General features: G+C 27.8%; 5 protein-coding genes across 13 annotated transcripts; 3 read left to right on the top strand and 2 right to left on the bottom strand.

Moving 5' to 3' along the window:
* Positions 1–478: 478 nt before the first annotated feature.
* On the bottom strand, positions 479–5,440 carry LOC126872935 (nuclear valosin-containing protein-like). 4 transcript variants are annotated; one of them, XM_050633214.1, is made up of 12 exons: positions 5,308–5,440; positions 4,719–5,044; positions 4,134–4,355; positions 3,818–4,069; positions 3,295–3,639; positions 2,989–3,208; positions 2,623–2,905; positions 2,077–2,533; positions 1,815–1,982; positions 1,417–1,743; positions 1,122–1,346; positions 479–1,030 (listed from the first exon to the last, which is right to left on the bottom strand). In XM_050633214.1, exons 2-12 carry the CDS (start codon positions 4,893–4,895, stop codon positions 905–907), a joined length of 2,802 nt encoding a protein of 933 aa, XP_050489171.1. In that variant the 5' UTR covers positions 4,896–5,044; positions 5,308–5,440; the 3' UTR covers positions 479–904. The 4 variants fall into 4 exon arrangements, with proteins under 4 accessions (XP_050489171.1, XP_050489172.1, XP_050489173.1 ...); XM_050633215.1 differs by lacking the exon at positions 5,308–5,440 and having other exon boundaries at positions 4,634–5,256; XM_050633216.1 differs by lacking the exon at positions 5,308–5,440 and having other exon boundaries at positions 3,818–4,065; positions 4,634–5,256.
* Positions 5,441–6,747: 1,307 nt separating this feature from the next.
* Positions 6,748–13,247, top strand: LOC126873476 (cilia- and flagella-associated protein 410). 5 transcript variants are annotated; one of them, XM_050634353.1, is made up of 10 exons: positions 6,755–7,226; positions 7,656–7,721; positions 8,601–8,768; positions 8,841–9,003; positions 9,271–9,342; positions 9,546–9,665; positions 9,923–10,027; positions 10,595–10,897; positions 10,970–11,080; positions 11,150–13,247. In XM_050634353.1, the coding sequence occupies exons 1-10, from the start codon at positions 7,147–7,149 to the stop codon at positions 11,258–11,260; spliced, it is 1,299 nt and encodes a 432-aa protein (XP_050490310.1). In that variant the 5' UTR covers positions 6,755–7,146; the 3' UTR covers positions 11,261–13,247. The 5 variants fall into 5 exon arrangements, with proteins under 5 accessions (XP_050490312.1, XP_050490314.1, XP_050490310.1 ...); XM_050634354.1 differs by having other exon boundaries at positions 6,764–7,226; positions 10,988–11,080; XM_050634355.1 differs by lacking the exon at positions 9,271–9,342 and having other exon boundaries at positions 6,748–7,226.
* Positions 13,248–13,390: 143 nt separating this feature from the next.
* Positions 13,391–15,167, top strand: LOC126873478 (protein OSCP1). Of its 2 annotated transcripts, none has more exons than XM_050634360.1 (4): positions 13,391–13,844; positions 13,964–14,283; positions 14,383–14,660; positions 14,728–15,167. In XM_050634360.1, the coding sequence occupies exons 1-4, from the start codon at positions 13,733–13,735 to the stop codon at positions 15,098–15,100; spliced, it is 1,083 nt and encodes a 360-aa protein (XP_050490317.1). In that variant the 5' UTR covers positions 13,391–13,732; the 3' UTR covers positions 15,101–15,167. The 2 variants fall into 2 exon arrangements, with proteins under 2 accessions (XP_050490317.1, XP_050490318.1); XM_050634361.1 differs by having other exon boundaries at positions 13,391–13,877.
* A 145-nt stretch (positions 15,168–15,312) lies between these two features.
* On the bottom strand, positions 15,313–17,210 carry LOC126873477 (enoyl-[acyl-carrier-protein] reductase, mitochondrial). The gene is made up of 5 exons (XM_050634358.1): positions 16,874–17,210; positions 16,564–16,800; positions 16,094–16,315; positions 15,804–16,034; positions 15,313–15,722 (listed from the first exon to the last, which is right to left on the bottom strand). Exons 1-5 carry the CDS (start codon positions 17,063–17,065, stop codon positions 15,492–15,494), a joined length of 1,113 nt encoding a protein of 370 aa, XP_050490315.1. The 5' UTR covers positions 17,066–17,210; the 3' UTR covers positions 15,313–15,491.
* A 364-nt stretch (positions 17,211–17,574) lies between these two features.
* On the top strand, positions 17,575–22,194 carry LOC126873475 (solute carrier family 12 member 9). Its single transcript, XM_050634352.1, has 11 exons — positions 17,575–17,684; positions 17,769–17,885; positions 18,101–18,380; positions 18,484–18,618; positions 18,913–19,250; positions 19,307–19,520; positions 19,605–19,874; positions 19,960–20,167; positions 20,249–21,037; positions 21,117–21,545; positions 21,638–22,194. Exons 3-11 carry the CDS (start codon positions 18,113–18,115, stop codon positions 21,834–21,836), a joined length of 2,850 nt encoding a protein of 949 aa, XP_050490309.1. The 5' UTR covers positions 17,575–17,684; positions 17,769–17,885; positions 18,101–18,112; the 3' UTR covers positions 21,837–22,194.
* The last annotated feature ends 1,819 nt before the right edge of the window (positions 22,195–24,013 follow it).

Here is a 24,013-nt window from a genome sequence, read left to right as displayed (position 1 = left end):
ACATGTTTTTTAAGACGTATATTCTATTACGTTTATTTCAGTTTTCTTAAGTCGAATTTACATTGTTATGTTTATTAACATCGTTGTTGAACACTGCTTTCATCTTTGCTTTCTTCCGCGGGTGAAATAAGGATGAAAGGTGTTCATCCACTGTGTACCTCTAAAGTGAAACAGTGTAAATTCGGCTTTAATTTTTGGAGTTTAGCTTATTATATCTATATCAGACTGAAAAACAAGTGATATTATAACAATGAATTATAAGTAATAAATTGGAATAAAAAATATAATGTATAAGAAAATTATGTATATATTAAGTATTTTAATATTATTGGAATATTTGTAGGTAGTAAATTTACATAAATGTCTTTCATAAATACAATGTGTTTTTATGTATACACATATTGTGTATATTAAGAAAGTGTATATTAAGAAATAAAATCACAATTAGTTATTTTTGTAGGCAAATAAATGAAATAAGTAATTATAAAAAACTTTATTTATTGACAAAAATTGAATCATAAATTTTTTTTTAATAATTTTTGTATACATAGTAAGCTTAATTCTTTTTTATTGAACTAAATAAAATTATTTTCATTATTCAAAAATATATCGAACATAAATTTGATTTGTTTTATAAAAATGTCATTAACACTTCCATATTGCATATATTCTACACTTAAAAAATAAAGAACATCGTCAGTTTTTATTTTAAAACAGTAAATTAAGATCTAATATATTACATTTACATCTTTGATCGACAGAGATGGACACTAGAATGCCTCAACTACAAAAATGAGGCTAAGGCATACAATATGTATTTTTTGCGTGAAATTCACTGTCATCTGCTTAAAAGTACTTTGTAATGGAAGATTTTTTACATGTTTATTTCAGATTTATTTTTATTTCACGTTTCCATAGGTTCCATGACTACATCTACTATAGGTGTATCTGTTGGAGTTTCCATAGGTGTATCATCGGATTTCTTTTTAATTGAATACAATTTTTTTAATTTTTCATAGTGTTTGATATCCTATAAGTTATACATGTATTGTTGTTATGCAATTAACCTATATTTATAAAAATGAATGTTTATTTTTTATTAATGAAACAAATGTGTTTACCTTCTCTTGTACGGATGGTCTTATTTTATCAAATGCAACTACGAAATGTCGCATAGAGATTTCTGGTTGTCCTGAATAATGCATATCCATTAATTCTCTTAATGCTTCTATTCCAGCTTCTCTGATTAAAGCTGCTAAGTCGGCTCCAGTATAACCATCACATTTACTATTATATCCTATTTCTTCAAGATTTACATCTGCAGCTAATTTTGGTTTGGTTGCATTCTATAAATATACGTTTATTTCTAAGGAGAACAAATTTGTTTAAAATGTTTTTTGAAAACAAAAACGTTACCTTTGTTAGTGCTCTTAAGATGTCAACACGATCTGCTGAGGTAGGCAAATCAACATATAAAATCTTATCTAATCTTCCTGGTCTTAATACTGCTGGATCTATAATATCAGGACGATTGCTCGCAGCCATTAAAAATACTCCTTGTCGCCCTTCTACTCCATCCATTTCAGTCAACATTTGATTTACAACACGTGAAGTAGCAGAATTGTCACCTTCTGATCGTCTGGGACACAATGCGTCCAATTCGTCAAAAAATATAACGCACGGAGCAGAATTTCTAGCTCTAATAAAACACTGTCGAACTGCTTTTTCACTTTCACCGACATACTGAAATAATAAAAATAAAATATTTAATAATTGCATCTTATAATATTTATTATAATCATCTAAATTATTACCATATTTAAAAGCTCTGGTCCTTTAACAGAAATAAAATTAATACCAGCTTCATTTGCAATAGCTTTAGCTAGTAATGTTTTTCCACAACCAGGTGGACCACATAATAATACTCCAGTTGGTGCTGTTAATCCTAGCGCTATAAAGTGTTCGGAATGTCGAATTGGAGCCTAGAATATTAAACAAAAAAAAATATTTCATATCTTTTAAACGTGTATCAAATTATTCCAATATTTTTAATTAAGCCAATATAAATATACTTACAAGTATAGCCATTTGCAATTCTTCTCTAATATCTCGTAACGAACCGACATCATCCCATGTAACATCAGGTACTGTTGCAAAACCTTCTCTTTTGGCTGATGGCTGAATTATATGAACAGCGGTTTCAAAGTCATTGTGTTCAATATATAAATTTGATAGTCTTTCTGAAGGAAGTGGCGGATCATTACGCAACCAAGTAAGTAACCCTGTTAAATCTGGAGATTTGGAATTTTCTTGTATTACATCCATTTCCAAAGTTGCTTGATGATTCTCTGCATTACTCGTTTTATTTAACTTAGAAACATTATTTTGATTTGAGGTAGATGGTTCAATGGTTACTTCTTCGACTAAATTACTAGAATTTTCAAAACTTTCAGTTTTTTTCTTAATAACAGTACTATCTTCTGGAATTTGTGAAGATTTATTATCTGGAACCGACTTCAAGTCTTCAAGTATTCTAATAAGAATATAAGAACATAGGAAAATATAATTGACCATATTAAATAAATTAATTTTAAAATACTTATTGAATATTTAAACAGTTACCTGTCCATAGCTGCCATAGCTGCTTCTCTAATTAATGCAACTAAATCGGCTCCAACAAAACCTGGTGTAAGTGAAGCTATTGTGGATAAACTAACATTTGGAGCAAGTGCTACCTTTTCTGTGTGTACAGCTAAAATCTTTGCTCTTGCATCTCTATCTGGTATACCCAGACACACTTCGTGATCAAATCGGCCAGCTCTCCTTAATGCAGGGTCCAATGAATCAGGTCGATTTGTTGCTCCAAGTACTAATACCCTAGTACCATTTTCTTTCAAACTGAGTTCTGTCCAATAACATATTTTCTACTTGAGAAATTATTTTAAAATTAATGTAATTTACTGTAGTTTAACTATAATAGTAAATTACCATCCAAACATGATAACAGTTGTGCAACAATTCTTCTCTCCATTTCTCTTTGAGCTGTGGCTCTATGTGGTGCTACAGCATCTATTTCGTCTAAAAAAATTACACAAGGTGCTATTGCAAGTGCCTGTTCAAATAATTCTCGAATTCTTGCTTCGCTTTCGCCTGATACTCCTGCTACCAATTCAGGTGCTGCTACTTTCAATAATGGTATATCTAACTCCTAGTTTTCAAAAATATTAAATAAATAGTCAAATAAAACCAATTATTGACACTAGACCAACTATTGACACTAAAATAGTATCTTACTCCTGCAATAGCATACGCTAATAAAGTCTTTCCACATCCAGGTGGACCATGAAGTAAAAATCCTCTTGGTGGAGATATACCAAGTTGCTTAAAGATTTCTGGATGTTTCATATGTGCAAGTAATTTACATACAGTTTTTAAAGCTTTATCATTTCCTCCTATGTCAGCAAATGTGACTTTGGATTCAGAAATTGGTATCCCTTTGACTTTTTTTATGAACATGAATTGACTACTATCACCCTCTTTATCGCGTTGTCGCTTCTTTGAAGATTCTACCATTGTGTTTGAGGTTGTTGTAGTAGCTGCTGTGCTCACTGTAGTAGTTTGTTGTATTTCTTTACTAGGCTATAAAAAGTAAATGAGGTAATGTCTCTGGTATAACATTATTTTGGCATAATAGGCTTCATGTATCAGTACTATTATTTCGATGTAGATTTCATATTAAATTATATTTGAAGTAGATGATATTTAACAATAATAAGTTTAAGAAATGTAACTCTATTAAAGAAAGCTTTAAATTTACTGTTGTTTGTTGTTCGACTTCTTTAGCATGCACAGCTTTTTCTGTACCCGAAGATGGACCTGGTTTCTGTTGATCTTTCTCCACAATCTCAGGTTCATTTATTTTATTTGAATTTGATTCTACTTTGCTTACATCATCATCACTACTAATATCTATAAGTTCCTTATCACTGGAATTTCCATTCTGTTTGTTTTGTGATTTTTTATACATTTTTAAGAGCATTCCATCTAACATAGTATTTTGGGGATCTGACTAAAACCAATATATTTCTTTCAAAATTTACTATATCATACTTAAATATTATATCTATATATACCTCGACATCAACTTCTTCCTCTTCATCTTCATCATCATAAGCAGGCCATTCGCGAGAACAATATTTCTTTGCAAACATTTCTGTAAGTTCATCATATGCTTTACGCACTAATATCCTGAAGGGACCTCGCTTTTTAATACGGTAATCTCTATACTTCTTTTGTAAAGCATCTGCCATTTCATTAACGTCAATATAGACTTTATTTTCATTTTCATGCATATACTAAAACAATAAAAAAATTAATTATTCAGAAGTACTAAAGTATAAAGTAGAAGATGTACTAACATATTATCTTAAAACAATTAATGATTATATTAAGTAATTTTCCACAAAATTAAAAATATTGAAAGACATAAAGATGTTCAAAGTGTAAAATAAAATACAATTTTATTTAAAAAAGCGACATTATATACAAGTATTTAACTAGTTTGTATAAAATTATTTATATGCATTACACAGTTATTGCATATTATATTTTAAGGTTCAATGCATAAATTTACCACGTAAACTGCATAATATAAAAAGTGTTGATTTTAGACACTTGTTAAATTAAAAATTCTAAAAGTTATAAAATAATTCAATCACCGTTTGTACACGTGATATTAGTAATTGATCCCGCAAGTATTTATGAGAAGAATCAATTTTATGTTTATTATTCATAGTTTTTGATTTATAATCTCCACTAGATCCTTGTAATGGAATAATATCAATCGAAGGATTCAATTTTCCAACCTTCTGCATTTTTCTAATGTCAGGCGTCATGAACACTGTTGCAGAAATTAAATGATCACTAAAGTTTTATTTTTACTTCCTTATATGTTCCAACACGTGTTATCATGTACGTATCAACATTCTTTAAACACAAGTGCGTCTTCGATTTTAGGAAACTTCAATACTTTAACTATAACCAACTATAACGAAAAGAAAAAGAAAAGAGTACATCGGTAAAGCGGGAACAATTTCCCTAGTAAATTATTTCACAAAGCTAGAAATAAAAAAGAATAATATATAGAGTGGAATGTATTCAAAGTCAAAGATCATTTCAAACTATAATTACGCTATGAAAAATTATATTATATAGTTTATTAATCTATAGAACATATTTTATAACAAAAACTTTCAGCATTTGTTGATAATATATATTTTACTATTTTTATATATTTTTCGCAATTACTTGTAAAAGAAATTTGAACTTAATTAAAGGAATGAATACGAGTCGTATAGCTGCATTATCAAAGGTGAATAGAGAGATCGCTGATGCAATGTTAAAAAAAAACAGCTGGAAGATCCATACTAGAAATAAGGCCCTCTATCTGCAAACGGTCGAACTATATGCATATTTCGCTTGCACGGCGAAAAATATACATTCATATCACCGACCAATGAAAGTTAAGGACGAAAAAAACATAAAAATTGCTTAAAAGTTTAATTAAATATTAGAAGTACATTGCTTTTTTTTGTATAGATTACAGAAAAGCCACCTTGGGAGTAGAAACAACAATCAGGATGTCACAAGCACCCAACAGGAACCAACAGCAACTAGCCGTAACGATCTTCGTGGAAATGATTATATGTTACGATAAAAAATAAAATTATTTATTGCAAATAAAATGTATAATAAAATAAAACAAACTAAAATAAAATATAATGAAATAAAATATAATATAATGTGGCGGATCGGTATCAACAGGACGCCGACAGGTCGAGGCATCAACGCGACGCAGCAGGACGCGACCAGGACTTGCGCTTTGTATCAAAGCATTTCTTTAATAAAGTGCTCACGACTTATAGACTGTAATAGTGATATTTGAACAGATCCATCCTCTACAATAATATAATATAATATAATATAGCATAAAATATATTTAGAAAGGTTTTCAATAAATCAGAATAGTTTAACGGCGTATTACAGTCTTGTTATTTATCCTTTCTATTATTCAATACTATATACCAAATTATATTCTCTTGATACAAAATCGAGACTGACGAAAATCTTTTTCGAAAACTCGAAAATTTCAACTTTAAAAAAATTCCTGGAATATGACGTAATTTCCAAGAATTAGCGAAATTGTGCCACCTTTTATGCTATTATGTTTTCCTGATACAAAATTGTTCTTTCGATCGACAAATTTTTTTTGACGACAGAATTTCTCAGAAAATGACGTCGTTTTCAGCAATTTCAAAAGGTTTCAAATATTTCTTATGCTATCTTATCCTCTTAATACTTACCAGTTTTCTCGAACCTTTTCGTCATTTTCTACGACTTATTTCTTGAACTTATAGAAATTGGAAAGGATTTGAGGATTGTGATTGTTGAAAAGATTTCAAGCAATTAAAACCATTTGCTTATTTGCAAAATAAGATTATTGTAGTTATTCAATTTGCAAATTTACAATAATTGTACAATTTTACAATGTTTATAATTTTCTGTATAATAATTTATGTAATTGTGCAGTTTTACAAAAACTTGATTTCGTTGCTCAATCAATAGAGCTAAAACAACTTCTCGTGCGAAAATAATGATCGGAAAGTCATAAAAGTCGTGGTACAACGTAGCGTTTTGCCGTTCGTTTTCGAATCGACACTAAGCGTTTGTTTTCGGTCAACTTTGTACAGCCCACGTGGTACAAAATCAAACGCACATTTCCCCTCTCGCTGAGCACACATACATTTCTCCTACCAAAAGAAGAAACCAGTGTATAGTTCGGCCATTCAACCGCTAGAGGCGGTAATTCGTGAAATGTACCTTTGGAACTGGTAGAATACATATCAGTATTGAGAATGTTTCAGTATTTTGTGAAAGCTTTGTAATCTTACCGTATACCGTAATACTTTTCAATTAGTTGATGGCACACCATCATGGCGATGGGTTTTGGTTGCGTTTTTGATTTACAGTTAAGAAATTTGTAATGATGGTCTGAATCGCATATTTTTTATAATTGTTATTAACATCTGCAAAATCTTTTATTACTACTTTATTTCAAGTATATTTATATGAATTACAAACTTCATAATGGTAAAGTTAACAGAAGAAATGGTCGTGGCTCGGACGCGAATGTCTGACTTCTCTGCCGTAAAAAAACTTAATTGTTGGTAAGTGTTTATAACGATATTACCCTTCTCAAATGAGTTGTTATTTATTCTACTACTATGTAATTGATTTTATGTGTAATTATATTAAAATGACATGTTCACTGTAGTACATGCTTATTTTTTAAAGAGTTCCAGTAGTACGATTTATAGTTGTTTTATGTTCTTATTGGAAAATAGATTACTCCAATAATTATAAATATTTTAGGTTTTGTTATATTTAATAGAATGAAAACATTTCTTAATAATGATAAAAATAAATACAAATTAATAAAGTTATTATACATGCTTGTATTTAATTTATAATGTTAAACAATTAGTAAACTATTTCGAGTTGTCTTTTGTGAAATAATTTTTTTTTTAAATATTTATAAATATATAATATACAGCTAAATATTTACATAAATTAATTTATTTATATTGTTAATATAGGGGTACAGAATTGACTGATGTAAGCATTTTAAGGAAAATGAAAAATGTGGAAGTACTGTCATTAAGGTAAATAATTAAGATCATAATCTTGAGATTTATATATATATATATATATATATATATATATATATATATATATATATATATATATATATATATATATATATATATACACACACACACACATATATACATATAAATTATGTAGAAATTATTACTTGAAAATTGTTTTATAAGAAGAGTTCATAATAGTAATGATCTCACTTGTTCATAATTTTTAATGCATTCTCTAATGCATTCCTACTATGGAGAGGTTTATATAAACCTCAAGATCATAGGCACAACCTACTACCTCAGAAGTTGTTCTACCCACATATTTTGAATTCATTGTAATATATTTCAATATCCTTGAAGAAAAATAAAACTAATTTGATATAAATACTGGCACATAATGTTTTTTATAATGTATATTAAGAATGACATCAATATTAAAAATTCTATTAGTAATATAATAGATTTTATTTAAATTAATTTAAATGAAATGGAATTTAGTGAAATAACAGCATTTATTACACATCTAATATATAAAATATACAGAATAGAATGTATATATATAAGAATAAAAAAAAAATAAATATATAAGAATATAATATATAATCTCATTTACTTAGGTGGTTACACCCACCTTTCTATATGAAACATTTTACCTTAGTGATCCTATGTATTTTAAGCATGTAACTTTCTATGTTCATGTAACCTTATATTACAATTGGGTTTATATATTTTGATTTTATTTTGAAATCCATTTTTGTAATTTTTAGCAAAGCTAAGTAATTGTAATATGGCATTAAAAATATAATAAACTTTAATATAAACATAAATAACATGTAACATATTCATATTAATACTATATTATATTTTAAAATCTTTTTCATTTGTTTATAGTGTTAACCATATCAACACCCTTGCTGATTTTCAATACTGTTTAAGTCTTCAAGAATTATTTGTTAGAAATAATAATATTGAAGATTTGAATGAAGTTTGTTATCTTCAAGGTTTACCAAATTTAAGAAATTTATGGCTTGGTGAAAATCCTTGTGCTGAGAAAGAAGGGTATTGTGTATGGCAATTAAAAGATTTATTAATTATCTGAGTAGGTTAGTTAAGTAATTTATTTATTTCTAGTTATCGGTTAGCAGTTTTAAAAGCTTTACCAAATCTACAAAAGCTCGATGATGAAATAGTATCACCTGAGGAAGTGCAAACTGCATTAACAAGAGGTCGTGTTTTAGTCCATCCTCTTGACATGTATGCTTCTCCACCACAATCAGATGCAGTTAGTCCAGAGGTAAAACTATTTATAAAAATAGGCCTTCTTCACACTATATTTGTATAAATCATTTTTTATTACTTTGCTATATATAATGTCTTCATTGAAACTTTGGTTTTATTAATGATATATGTTGTGCAAATATTATTAACTAAATCTACCATTAAATTTTAATCTATTTTTTTGTTTAATCCTATCATAATGATTTCATAAAAACAGAATGTTATGATATGTTAATACGTTTTTAACAAAGTCTTAACATTTGAATAACATTTACACAATTAGGATATTACTACTGAGTATATTGAAGAAACTGAAGTGATTCGACATCGAAGATATAGTTCCTCAAGTGATCAGGTAATATAAAATTCAAGCTGTATCAATTATTTTTATAATAATTTCATTTATAATAATTTTATAAACCTTTTATGATAATTTTGTTATAAAAATTATGCATTATATTATGTTCTCATTATGCTATGACATATATAAATATGCATACATTTATTTAATGTGCAGGTATAATTTGTTATAAGACTTATAAAACTACTTGTTCACAGAGAAGTTTTGAAGAAACACAACATGCTCAAGAAGAGTACCATGATCCAGATCATAGAAATGCAAATTATAATGCATCACCATCACACCATTATTCTCAAAATAATCAGTATACGTATGAGGTAAGTCAATTGTATGTTTATTTTGCATGTAAAAGGATTTATACTAATATGTTTATATGTGTAGTGAAAATATGAAAGAAAATAATTATTCTATATATTAAAGTTCTCAATAAATTGATTTTATTTTAGTACTAAACTTAGAAATATAATTAATTCTCCATCTTAGTAACATTGTTGAGCAATATATCTAAATTAATATTTAACGAATAAGCATGATTTTATTATTGCTCCTTTTGTCTGCAATCATATACTGACAGCAACAGAATGGACAGTCAAAGAATCAAAGCAAAGATGACACTATACGTACAGAGTCGCGCAACATCAGTGAAAACGTGGCCACTAACACTATTGAAATGATCAAGGTACATCCTATAGATTGCACAATGTTTGTGCAAAGTAGTAATTTACTTCTAGTGTTACCTTGATAGTTCTAGTGTTCATTAGTTAAACTTATGCGTTACTTACAATTTATCACTTAGTGATATTGTTAATTTTAAATGGTTTTCCTTAATTAATAAACAATATGAATCAAGTATAATATATTTTGTATATTTAATCATATGCAATATATACTTGTCTTTCTAATATTTCTATTTGTATTAATATGAAGAATAATTTCAAAAACAGAAATCATTGTGATTTTAAAAAAAAGACCATAAATTTTATTGTTTTGTGATGACATTTAAACATTTTTGTATTTGGTATTAACTTTTACAGTAGCTTTAATTTACAGAAATAGTTTAGATTCCAGTTTAAAATAAGTAGTTATAATGAATGGTTCACTGAAGCATTGGACCATCCAATTATCAATTTTATTAACAAATACAAACTAATCATTAACTTAAATTAATTTTATAATATTCTATAAATCTTAAAAATATTAGATATAAATGCACTACAAATACTTTTTGAATTATAATTATTTTTAGGAATATGATGACCGACCAGCAATTTCTAGACATAATGGAGATTATGATGACAGAAGATCTTATGCAGAATATAGTAATAATGATACACCACAACGAACATACGCACCAACATCTCCAAGGACACAATACTCTACAAATGAAATTATAGATGAAAGACGGGCAGATAGAAATAGTTATGACTACGATAATAGACTGAAATCTGAATATAAAGAACATCATGACCATAGAATTAAAGATTATGAAGAGCAACATCAACCATCATCTCAACCTAGACGAATGGCAGTTCATCATAATGTAGAGAGGGTTAGAATTAAAAATTAATGTTAATTTGAAACATGTTGACTCTCTTTCTAGCTAAAATAATGAACAGAATAGAATTTTTCAATATTACAGGAAGATTTAAACCAAGTGCATGGATGGGTAAGACATTCAGATAAGGAGAAGTGTAGATCACAGTTTCACTATCACAGGAGGCCTGTTACAAGAGTATGTTTCATGTGTTTTTATACAAATCTAGAAATATGGAACAGAAATAACAAAATATTGTGATTTTAGAATTCCAACATTTTATCAGCTGTTTTATGCTTAGTTAAAGAGCTTGACTATCCGAGTTTGGAAGTGGTAGAAATGGCAGTTAGAAATCGAATGGATGAATTAGAAGAATGATGTTTCTGACGCCGTCCCCAAAATACTCAGGGGACGGTTACCTTCTCTCATATGGGTAGTGTTTCTTCAATTCCAAGTCCTGAATTTTCGGATTCTCTTGATAGTATGGTAATTCCTTGCCAGTGTATTGATAACGATGCAAACTGTAATCTTGATCATCCTACATATGATCGGCATTCGATCGATGATAACGCTGATAAACAAAAAGTTCGTCGTAACGGTTATGTGGAAACTTGTTCAATGCGAAGTCCCAAAAATATATCTGTTAACACAAATTCAAAATATTTTGGAAATAATCAGAATGCATATAAACTTAGGGACTCTGTACCAGATAATTTAATGTCAGTAGTTGGTAACTGTGAAGAAAGGAAAACCAATGATGTTAGAAGAGTGGCAAGTAGTGACAGCATCCCCCGCAGTAACTTTAATGGTTTAGCTCTAAGTCCAGGATGCAGGGTTTTGAGTCAGGATTGTGTAAGAAGATCAAAAAGTCCCGATGTTAGAAACACAATTGTCCCTCTTCGCTACATTCAGTCAGCAAAAGGTACTTGGACATATAATTTGTAAGTTAAATTGCAAATAACATTAATACTCTCTCGAAATAATAATAACTTCTCTTAGAAATATATTTCGAGAAATTCCTAAACACTATTAAGATAATCATTGCATAATTAAAAAGAAATGGCATAATTGTGTCCAATTTCTGAAGAGAATATATATATATATATAAATATAAAATTAGAAACAATTGTGATATTTCTCCAAGGAGTAAAAAATAAAATTTTATCTCAATTATTTGGATGTAATATACAATGTATGAGTATACTCCAGATGACACGTTTATGTACTTTAAGTGAATAATGCAAAAATCAGAAATAATGAATTTTGCATTGTTTAGAATAAATTTAATATTTTATTGCATTAATAAGGTATCGAATGCAATGTCTTTTAACGTTACATTAATTTCGGTATAATGTTATTTATAATTTTCACAAATATAAATAGAGTTGTGTTTTTAAACAGCCAAACAGCTTTTTATAGCAGTTTGTTTAAAATATTGCAGAACTGTTACATATTTTCAAAGAGTTTCTATAAATTACGACGTGATACAATGTACTTAAATTACAATTTGTATATAAAGCATATAATCAAAGATGAATTTATGTCGAATTAGACATTTAAAAACAAAATATTAGATAATTTTAAGTTAAGCAAGACATTCTACTTACGTTTAATACCTCCAAAAATTGAATCTTTGCAATATACAATAATTTATAAAAAAAAGGTAACATAATTGCATATACACTTATACAAGATATTTGCAAATTTTTGAGCAGTAACCATGATAATTTTTTAAATGCTATTAAGTACCACAGAAGACCATAACAAAACTTTATGTACTGCTGTAGTTTCTTTACTTTCATTATTGTTTCTATTGACAAATTTATGTGTGCGTTAATAGAATATAAATGCAATAAAAATTTTATTGATATTAATTGAATTGTAAGCAGAATTATATTTATGATATAAGTAGCATAATGTGAAAATAAGATATATGGAGATTGATTCTGTGCAACAACACATACTACAGATTAATATTAGACTGATAAATATGTATAGCATATTTTTTGGAATGAAGTCTTCATATGTTATAAGTGGATAAACGATATAAAAACTGAAATAACAGGGCTACTAAATTCTTTCTACAATGTAAACCGTTCCAAGTAACTAAACCAATTTCGAACTTAGATTTAAGATATTTTATAAAAATGCGGAACAAAATATTTTTTGTTATATATAACCGTCCACTTATATTATTTTATAAATAATTAATGTTATTGTTAATTAGTATTGTTAAAAGAATGATTATTATAATTAGTTGCCTGATATCTGTTAAGTGCAAAAAGCAGATGTTAAATGTTCTTTTCTTTTTTAACTTAAAACATGTTTTGAGACGAATTATATATAATAAAACCAACAGTTATAACACACGTCTTTTATTACTGCCAAACTTTTAGACTGGAAAGAAAAAGTTAACATTGTTACTTAGTAATTCATTATTCGATAAATATTAAGTTTTTTTTAAGAGAACCAGTTATTTATTATAACAAATTTTCTTAATCAATATATACAGTTATAATTGACTTATTGCAGTTAAAACACTAATGTTTTACAAAATAAATTAGTTACGAAGGTAACTATGTATTGATTTTCGCAAAATCATTTTTTCATTTAGTTATTAAATGGATTGAAATATACAATTTGAAGCAAAATGCAATGTACTTACTTCTAAAAGGATAATTGTTCACAACTATAAAATAGAAAATATCGCGCAGTCTCATTTAAATATATTACGTCGATTAATTTTATGTACATTTCTGTCGCTAAGACGACGCTATCCGTAAACTACGTGTAAGTACTAAAATCATAAAAGTACTCTATTTTTTAAAGTGGAAGTGAAAGTAGGAAAAAATGTCATTATATGCAACACCAATACTTTATTTAAACATGGGTGGTGAAATGTTATATGTTTTGCGACAAAGATTGAAGGCACAAAGGATAAGTGTTGATAAAATTATACAAGGCTAGTTTAATACTATACAAAAGAGTATACATTGTATGCTGCTAATTTATATTAAATAATTGTGTATTTTTTTATATATTTTGATTAATTTTAAAATGTCTTTTTCTATTTATATACAGTGTTAGACGAGGTAACTGCTGCTTTACTTAATCCTAAAATGCTGTCTTCTGTATTTGAGGAAAAATCTTTGACTAAGATATCTCTTTTACGACCTACTTTAGAATGTGTTGTATTATCATCAATAATGAAACTTGATAAAAGTAGTATGAATAAACTGTTCGATCTAATGATCATGATGGTTAAATATCAGTTAACTGCAGCTACTGGTCCTGTAGAAATTGTATTGTTAACATTAAACCATACAGATGCAATGCGTGACATGGTTAGCAATCCAAATGCTCAACAATGTATTGGATTAGTACACCAAATGGTAACCGATGTAAGCATTTTACTCATTGATTAAATTATTGATATGATTATCATTATCATTATTATTGATTATGTTGAATTTCTAAAAACGATTTACTGATAATTCTAGTTTTATGGTACATTAACTTTTGAAGAAGTTTGGAATGCCAGAAATGATTGTTTGAAAGAATTAGAGTATTATTCCGTGAAAGTATCTATACTTCTTAGACTTGGATTACAAAATGATGATGGTAGCTTTAATTCATTCTACCATAAATACAATGAAAAATATAAAGAAAATAAAACTCGCCTTTCTAGTACAAGATTATGTGATATAGATTTGAAAACTTACTGTGATGGTTCTTTTAATCTTTTTGGTGAACGAGGTACAATACTGGGCAAAAATATGTAAGTGTCAAATATGAAATTACCAAATTTTTCAAAGATAGAAACATATAAGAAGCATATTATACAGGTATTCGATGTTGTATGGCATATCAAAACTAACTTCTGAACAAGAAAATCATAATTACGTTAAAGAATGTGGTACAAAAGCAGAACTTGGTATGTTAGCTGTTCAACTGGGAACTGAAGAAACTTTGTACAAACGACCTTTTACTTTGAATTTATTTTCAACTGAAGATAATGATAATACAAATATAGAATGTGAGTCCGATTCTAAGGAGGACAGTCAGAATGACGTTACAGTTACAAAATATGAAAAAACGAAATTTAATGAAGATTATAAAACGAAACTTGATATTATACGTACAGATCTTTTTAAAGATGATCATGAAGACATAAAATACAGCATGAATTTGTTAGAACTTTTAGATAAAACAGAATAATATTATTTAAACTTATTTTTTCGATTACGCCATGATAATTAATAAAATAAATAAAAATTTTCTTTAATTTGTTATTTACATTCATATATATAAATATTTCGTCTTGTACAAATTAATACATCTTTTTACATAGAACAGCAATATTCCAGTTTGTGTAATATATAAAAAATCGTATTTTTATAAACATTTTATATTATGAATTATAATTAACATTACTCTGCATTAAAATTTTATTTAAAAGTGCACTACAAAATATGTATCACATAAACATTAAATTAATGTCTCTTGCACAATAATAAATATAATTATTTTTAGTTCATATAAAAGGTACTAAAGATAGAAGAAATGCAATGTTCTCAAAACTAAGTTATAATCTAAAAGAGAGTTTACTTTATAGCTTAGTCATATCCAAAATATATTTCACTCCAGTTCGACCATCAGTATGGAGTGCATTAATAACAGCTTCTTGATACTGACAAAATGGAACTAACTTATGTGGTGGAGCTTTTAATCTCTTATCCTTGAATAATGCTCCTAATTCACTAAACATCTTTTCACGCTCTTTGGAATTCATATTTACCTTTGTCCATGCTGTCATCCAAAATCCTTTTAATGTTATATCCTATTTAATTTTTAAGATTATTAACAAACATTACTTACTTAATTATACTGTACATTACTTTACAAATTTTAATCAATATACCTTAAAAATAAGTGCAGACGTTGGAACTGTTAAAGGTTCTCTGGACATACCACCATAAGTTACCATAATACCTCCATGTGCTAAATGTCTTAGAACTTCTAATGCATTTTGCCCGCATATACAATTAAGAGCTAATTTTGGTGAAGGTAACTTTTTAGTTTTAAAAATCTGAGTTTTCCTTATTTCATCTTCAGTAAGAATTTCATCTGCACCCAAGCTCGTCAAGTAATTCTACACAGTTTTTATTAATCAATGGAAATAAAAATTTAATTTTTTAACTGTTTTTATACCTTTAATTCTTCTATATTAGGTCTGTCCCTTATAACACTAACAGATTTGTAATTCCATATTTTACATAGTTGAATAATCATCTGTCCAACAGCTGAATTCCCACCATTTTGAATTACAGTATCACCAGGTTTTAATTCCACAAAATCTTTAAGCATTCTGTACGCAGTACATGGATTTACATTTAACATACTAGCTTCCACAACGCCAACTTCTTTTGGAACCTAAGATTTTAACATATATCAAATTTTGAGCTATTGTGATAAATATTAGGTTGTCCCAAAATTCTTTTTTGTTTTATAAGAAAATAATAGATGCACAACATTTTTTGTATTATATTATTTTATTAAATTATATATGATGAATATAAAACAAAAAATGTTGTGCATCTATTATTTCTTTATAAAACAAAAAAGAATTTTGGGACAACCTAATATATACAAACCTTATTACCTGAAAGCAGATTATATACCTTCAGAAGTTCTTCCACAGTATAATTTGCATGCGTTCTCCATGTTCCTAAATGCGTGCCATTTGGTATAACTCTATCTCCAATATTTAAATATTTTACATTAGATCCAATAGCTATTATTTCACCAACTCCTTCATTCCCTGGAATAGCTGGTAAAGGCGGTTTACTTGGATATTTACCCTGTATTGTATTTATGTCTGCTGGATTAACAGGAGCTAACAACCATTTGACAGAAACCTTTATTAACAATAAATAACTTTTTATTAAAATGCATTAAAAAAAAAATTAAAAATCATTTTAACTGAATTACCTGATTATTTTCTGGTTGATTAATAGATTGTGTTGTAACGTGTAAAACATCTACAGGTTCTCCATATTCTTTATAAAATAAAGATTTTACAGAATCTGTTTTAACACTAGCAGTCATTTTACGAAACGACATAAAATTTGTAACAATTGATCGTGATAACGGTGAAACTAAGCTTCTCATGTATATGACCATTTTATTGTTCTATATGATACCTAATGATATTTATTCAAATGTTTTTTTTTGAATTATTCTTTTAAATAATGTCAATAACAATTGAGAGATGATGCAGTGGATTATTATAATCAGCTATAAACATATGTCTACCTAGATACATTAATATAGGATTTTAATTTACATATATAATATATTATTATAAGCGTTACATGTGTTAAAACAAATTTATTCAGTTTAATTATTAATTGAATGATTAATTATCGTTTATATTTATCAATTTATTAACAAAATTTCTGGGTATTGTTGTTTTGTTATTGTTATATATTTATATATATTTTAAAAATAATATTTGGATTATTTAGATACAAAGAGCTTATATAGTTTGAATAATTTTCAGCACTTATTTGACATATTTTTGTTAAATGTTCCTGTTTTGTGATTATAAAGGCATATTAAAATATTAGTGGTTGTAGCAGAGGGTAAATTGTATCAGGGAGTTGTGCCTGGTTGTACTATCAGTAATACCAAGCGTGAATTAAGAAATTTCATGAGTAGATAGGGAATTTTTACAATATTAAAAAAGAAAAACAAAAAGGAGAAAAAGAATAAAAACACGATAATTTTTTAATCTTAAAAGGTGGTTTCAATAGATAAGAAAACAGTTGTAATTAGTACATTTTGACATGAGCTTAATAATCTCGAATTGTTACAATTTGTACAGTTACGATTTGACATTTCAATAGATGACATCATAAGATTCTGGCTTTATTGCATGTAACAATAGTTTTATACATTGTTATGTACATAAAAGAACTAAGTGGATTAATATAATTTCAAGGTAAATCGTTAAATAAAATTTGATACTTAGACTGTCCTCATTATATCACAATAGTTTTCTACATAGTCAAGTTTACTGTTGAAAGTTTTAATGAAATAAATGAATGACGAGTCTATATATTTTTTTATTATTAATCAATTCCTAAAGTGAATGTAATAATTAAAGTATTATGAAGATTATTATTATATATGATTTTTTGCAAATTATTGATTTAGGAAATTAGAAAAATGATGGCTTCAGAAGTAGGTTCTACAAACAATGAACCTGTACATGTCAAGATCAGTAGTGAAAAAGCTCCTCTAATCCATGGAAGAGGTGTTCTATATAGATTAAGCAATTTCTTTAAATTTGGACGAGTACAACAGGCAGAAGGAGATGGATACGTAGAATTTGGTAGTTTGAATGCGGATAGTAGCCGGACTTTGGGAACATTTGCTGGTGTATTCAGTCCTGTTACATTATCGATGTTCAGTGCCTTGATTTTTATACGCATGGGTACGAATTTTACAGAAGTAATTCAAGATATTGTGTTGAGTCTGTATAATTTCAATGATGAAACTAAATATACATCATCATGCAAATAAACTTTACATTGTAGGATATATCGTAGGCAATGCTGGATTACTTGTCACTTTGATACAATTCATAATTGCATATGGAATTTTGTTATTTACTGTAGCATCTGTATGCGCAATTTCAACAAATGGAGCAGTTGAAGGAGGTGGTGCTTATTGTATCCTTATTTAAATTTTGTTATTTTCAACAATTAATAATCTGTTACACATAAAATCCATCTGTTATTTAAAGATAAGATATCAGTTACTACCTTATGTTTTTAATATATAAATTATTGATATATTAGAATTATTATACATCAAAATATATTCAAATATCAAAAAATTATAATATATAAAATTTTTATCATACATATATTTTCTTTTGGAAGCAAGTTTGCAATGAAAATTATAAGATATTCTGGAATTTTAAATATATTTTATACAAGTTTTTCTTACTAATTATTGTACAGTTATGATTAGTCGTACACTTGGACCAGAATTTGGTGGTTCTATTGGTACATTATTTTTTATGGCTAATATTGTTTCGAGTGCTCTTTGCATTTCTGGATGTGCGGAAGGTTTGATAGAAAGTTTTGGGCCATCTGGTTATTTAGTTGGTAAAAGTGCACTGATACCAGATGGTGGATGGTGGAGATTTTTATATTGTTCTATATTAAATACTGCCAATTTGGTAGTATGTCTAATAGGAGCTGCAATGTTTGCAAAAACTAGTGTTGCAATTTTGGCTGTTGTATGTGTCTGTCTAATAAGTGTTTTTATCAGTTTTTTGGCCAAGGGATATATGGAGGTAATGTTGTGGAGAGCACAAAAATGATCAGAAACGTGATTTGTCTTTTATTACAGATACCAATCCCAAATGCAAATATGCTGGTTCAAAATGCAACAGAACATGTTAATGGCACTTATACAGGATTGCTGTCATCTACTCTTATAAGGAATCTTTACTCAAATTATAGTGCAGATTATTCAAGTAAAGGAACAATGACTGATTTTGCAAGTGTTTTTGGCGTATTATTCAGTGGCGTTACTGGTATAATGGCTGGTGCTAATATGAGTGGTACTTAAAAAGATTATTAATCAAAATAGTTTTTATTTTTATTCATGTTTCAAGTTTTAATATATAATAATTATTTATATATAGGTGAATTGAAAAATCCAGGGAGAAACATTCCACGTGGAACTTTGTCAGCAGTATTATTTACATTTATATGTTATATTCTTCTATCTATTCTTACAGCTGCAAGTACAAGTCAATTTTTATTGCAAAATGATTTTATGTATATGATGCCAATTAATATTTGGCCACCATTCGTGGCAGTTGGTATATTAACAGCAACATTTAGCGCTGGTTTAAGTAATTTGATAGGGTCAAGTAGAGTTTTGGAAGCTCTAGCAAAAGATAATGTATTTGGTGAGTGATCAAAATATAAAGTTTTTATAAATTTCTTTATTTATTTATTTATTTTGTCTACATTTTGTGTGTTTCATATTTATAGGTTCTGGTTTAAATTTTATAATACAAGGAACATGGAAAGGAAATCCAATTGCTGCAGTTTTAACTTCATGGACTTTAGTTCAAATAATTTTACTAATAGGTTCTTTGAATATCATTGCTCAGCTTAATTCAGTGTTGTTCTTGTTAAGCTATTTGGCTACTAATTTAGCCTGTCTTGGTCTTGAACTTGCAAGTGCACCAAATTTTAGGTATCTTTTATTTTGAATTTACCTAATTTTGAATACTTTTAGGTATACAAAGTAATTATAATGCTTGTATATCTTTTACAGACCAACGTTTAATTATTTTACATGGCATACGGCTACAATTGGTCTTCTCGGTACATTAATAATGATGTTTGTTATAAATAGTATTTATGCTTCCAGCAGTATAATACTTTGCCTAATTTTAATCATTGTGTTGCATTTATTTTCGCCAAGTAAAAATGCTCCTTGGGGAAGTATATCTCAAGCACTGATATTTCATCAAGTTCGAAAGTACTTATTAATGTTAGATTCACGTAAAGATCATGTAAAATTTTGGCGACCACAAATACTGCTAATGGTAGCATCTCCACGATCAGCATGTCCACTTATAGATTTTGTAAATGACTTGAAAAAAGGAGGACTGTACGTAATAGGACACATAAAAGTTGGAGAATTTTTGGGCCAGAATATCGATCCCACTATAGAAGAGTATCCACATTGGTTAAGTTTAGTTGATCATATGAAAGTAAAGGCATTTGTTGAACTAACAGTTACGAAAACTGTACGCGAGGGACTACATCATTTAATTAGGATATCGGGAATGGGAGCTATGAAACCAAATACAATTGTTCTTGGTTTTTATGACGAAGAAGCATCGATAGATTTCTTCAAGAATTCACAGTATGCGACTGATATATTTGAGAACGTTTCAACCTTACCAAACAGTACTGCGTTTCCTTTAAGACATACAAATGCAGAAAAAAATCTGGATCCAATACAATATGTAGGAATGTGTTCAGATGTGTTAAAGATGAAAAAAAATTTGTGTTTATGTCGAAATTTTCATACATTAAACAAATTACAAATAACTAAGTAAGCACATGATTAATTTTTCATTAATATATGATTAATTTATATCGTTATATAATTTTTTAATATTGTTGTGTTTTAGGAATTCTTCTTTAAAATATATAGATGTATGGCCTGTGAATTTTTTCCAACCAACAGATCAAGATCCATTTGATACAACATCATTATTTATGTTGCAACTTGCATGTATTATTAATATGGTACCTATATGGAAAAATCTACATCTCAGGGTATTTCATTGTGAAGTTTCAGATAATAATGCAAGTTTGAGCGTCTCAGATTCACATAATTCGATTAACGAATTTCCTCGAGTTTCTAACGAACTTCGTATAAGAAAATTATTAAATATGTTGAGAATATCAGCATCTATTAAACAAATTCCTAATTGGGGTACGCAAATAAGTGGGTTAAAGGGCCATTCTCTCATTGATTCGGCAGTGGAAAGTCAATATGAATCGAGTACTGAAAGTAACGATATCTTAAGTAATGTTTCACGTGCTTATATTTTGAGGTATCTTGTTCAAATACATATTTTATTTAATGTCTGATACTTAACGATTTTGTAAATAACTGTTCTTTTATTATATTCATTTTATTTTACAGTGTGAATCAATTAATTAGACAACATTCTTCACAAACTGCTACAATATTTATATATTTACCTGCACCTCCAATATCAAATACATGGGATGAAAATACTTTATATCGTCAGTATCTCCAACTGTTAACAGAGTTAACAGCAGATTTACCACCCATAGTATTAGTACACGGTGTGAGTGCTGTTACATCGACAACACTATAATAATATGTAAATATAGGAATAGAAATTCATATTGTGTAATTTCTATACAGAAAAGTATTATTTAACGAATAATTTATATGACCTTAAGTTATAATTTTTATATATGCTATGTTTTTGGAAAAATTACGGGATTTAAAAAAATTCTCAAATACCAAAAATGTTTCTTTTTACAAACTAACGATTATGACCATTTCAGCAATAATAATGCGTTCTTATTACAATAAGAAAATCTCGTAACGAATATAGATTATTGCTGTGATAACGAATTTATTCTATAAGAGAATCTTCAAATATAAATATTTTTTAAATATTGTAATACGTCTTTACTAATAAATCCGTATGCTGATATCTTATCATATTCATATATGGAACTACATATTTCTATACAAATTTTTTGTACTGCACCTGATATTAAAATAAATGCAATAAAATAACATTAGTAAGATCAGACGTAAAATAAACTAAGCATCACTTCTATGTACACTTTATGAATTAATTAAAATTTTATACATGCTCATTAATGATACTCAATTAAATGATCGATTCGATAACTACTTTTTGTTGTATGAAATTTTTAAAAGTTGAGGTGACATTCATCATAATCTAATATAGTAGTAGCGAAATTACAAAAATCACTACTTAATCTTTAAATTTTTAACTGAATTATTTTGTAATTCTAGTACAATTGTCTTTATTGCAATGTGTTTATTCATAACTAGGCTATATGTGCAACTAACTAATTTGAGCAATTGTTCAAGACAATGACTAGAGTTAATAGTGGTAGTAGTGTATCTGAAGTATGTATTAAGTTAGAAATGTATATATTATTTGAACTTAATTATATTGATTATTATTGTCTTAAATTTTAAATCATTACGAGTGAACCGAGTTTTAAGAGATTACCAAGAGATCATTGCACACTTGAGCTCTTTCCAAATACCTCGATGGAATCATATTAGGCATAAGTGAAAACCATCCTCAGTTATTAGAGGTGAAAGAAGTTAAATAGATAATTATTAAATTTATTATTTATTAGTTAGGATATATGTACAAGGTTCAAAAAGGTAAGCGTAAAGAGGATAATGGCTTTAATAAAGTTTTAATAATTCTTAAATTGGTTTTATTCACAATATGTGTACATTCTGCAGTCAGATGGGAGAAATGTAGCATTTATTGATATAAGTTGATATCCTAAATCTATCATTATATATTGCATAACTTCTTTTCTTTGTTCCTTCGTTTTCTTTACATGTGTTTCTTTCTCTTTCCTTTTTCTCACTATTTAAAAAAGTACCTGACAATGAACGTGAATGTTATGGGTCCTATATAAAAGCTTTACTGACCGTAGGTTGAGTATGACTAGTTTGGAGAATAAATTCTTTTAAAACTGCTCGTTTTAAGAATGGAAGAATGATTTTTCGTACGAAAATCCCTCTGAATACACTCTTTTCTAAATTTATAGTATTTGTATGTATTTTTCAATAATCTCATGTTTATATCGATTTATTTGTATATTTGGAGCGTTATAGTTAAATGACGATAACATTAGTAAATACAAATAGAACTAATTAAGGGTTGTTGCAAAATGCTAATCATTATTGTTGATGTTCACGTATTGATCATATAGTAATCAATTGTTGCTATTTATTAAACAAGTCAAACTCGTTAACCATTTGCATAACGAAGAAAGCAAGTTCGTAAAATAAATATTTATTCAAATAGTTTTATAGATACTTGTTTCTGAGAAAAAGTATGCAAATTTCGAGGCTAAGAAACTAAAATACAGTATCCGTTTATCAGGAATTATAAAAAGATTTGTTTATTTTCCTGGAACTGAATGATTCTTGTTTGGGAACAGTAGAAGATCATGTAATAGATCACTTGAATTTCTGGTATATTTCCTTCCAAAAATGTCGGTAATCAAAGTTAACGAGCATCAGTTTTAAATTTGAATTCTCTATTTTTTACTATATTTCCATTTCAAAAGACCTATGTATAAATCTTCATATAGGTACATTTTGACACATTAAGTATAAGCAGCAATCGATAATACGTAAATGAGTTTAATTCAGGATATATTGTTGATTTGCAAGTTTAATCGGACAAATGTTCCATTTCTGTTGTACATTAGTTTTTCATAGAATCTCGATATCTCAAAATGATCTTGCCCTTTTTAT

Source organism: Bombus huntii, chromosome 14 (genome assembly GCF_024542735.1).
Source record: "Bombus huntii isolate Logan2020A chromosome 14, iyBomHunt1.1, whole genome shotgun sequence".
Lineage (NCBI taxonomy): Eukaryota > Metazoa > Arthropoda > Insecta > Hymenoptera > Apidae > Bombus > Bombus huntii.
Note: the sequence above shows the minus strand (reverse complement) of the source record. Positions and strands in the feature narration are given on the sequence as shown.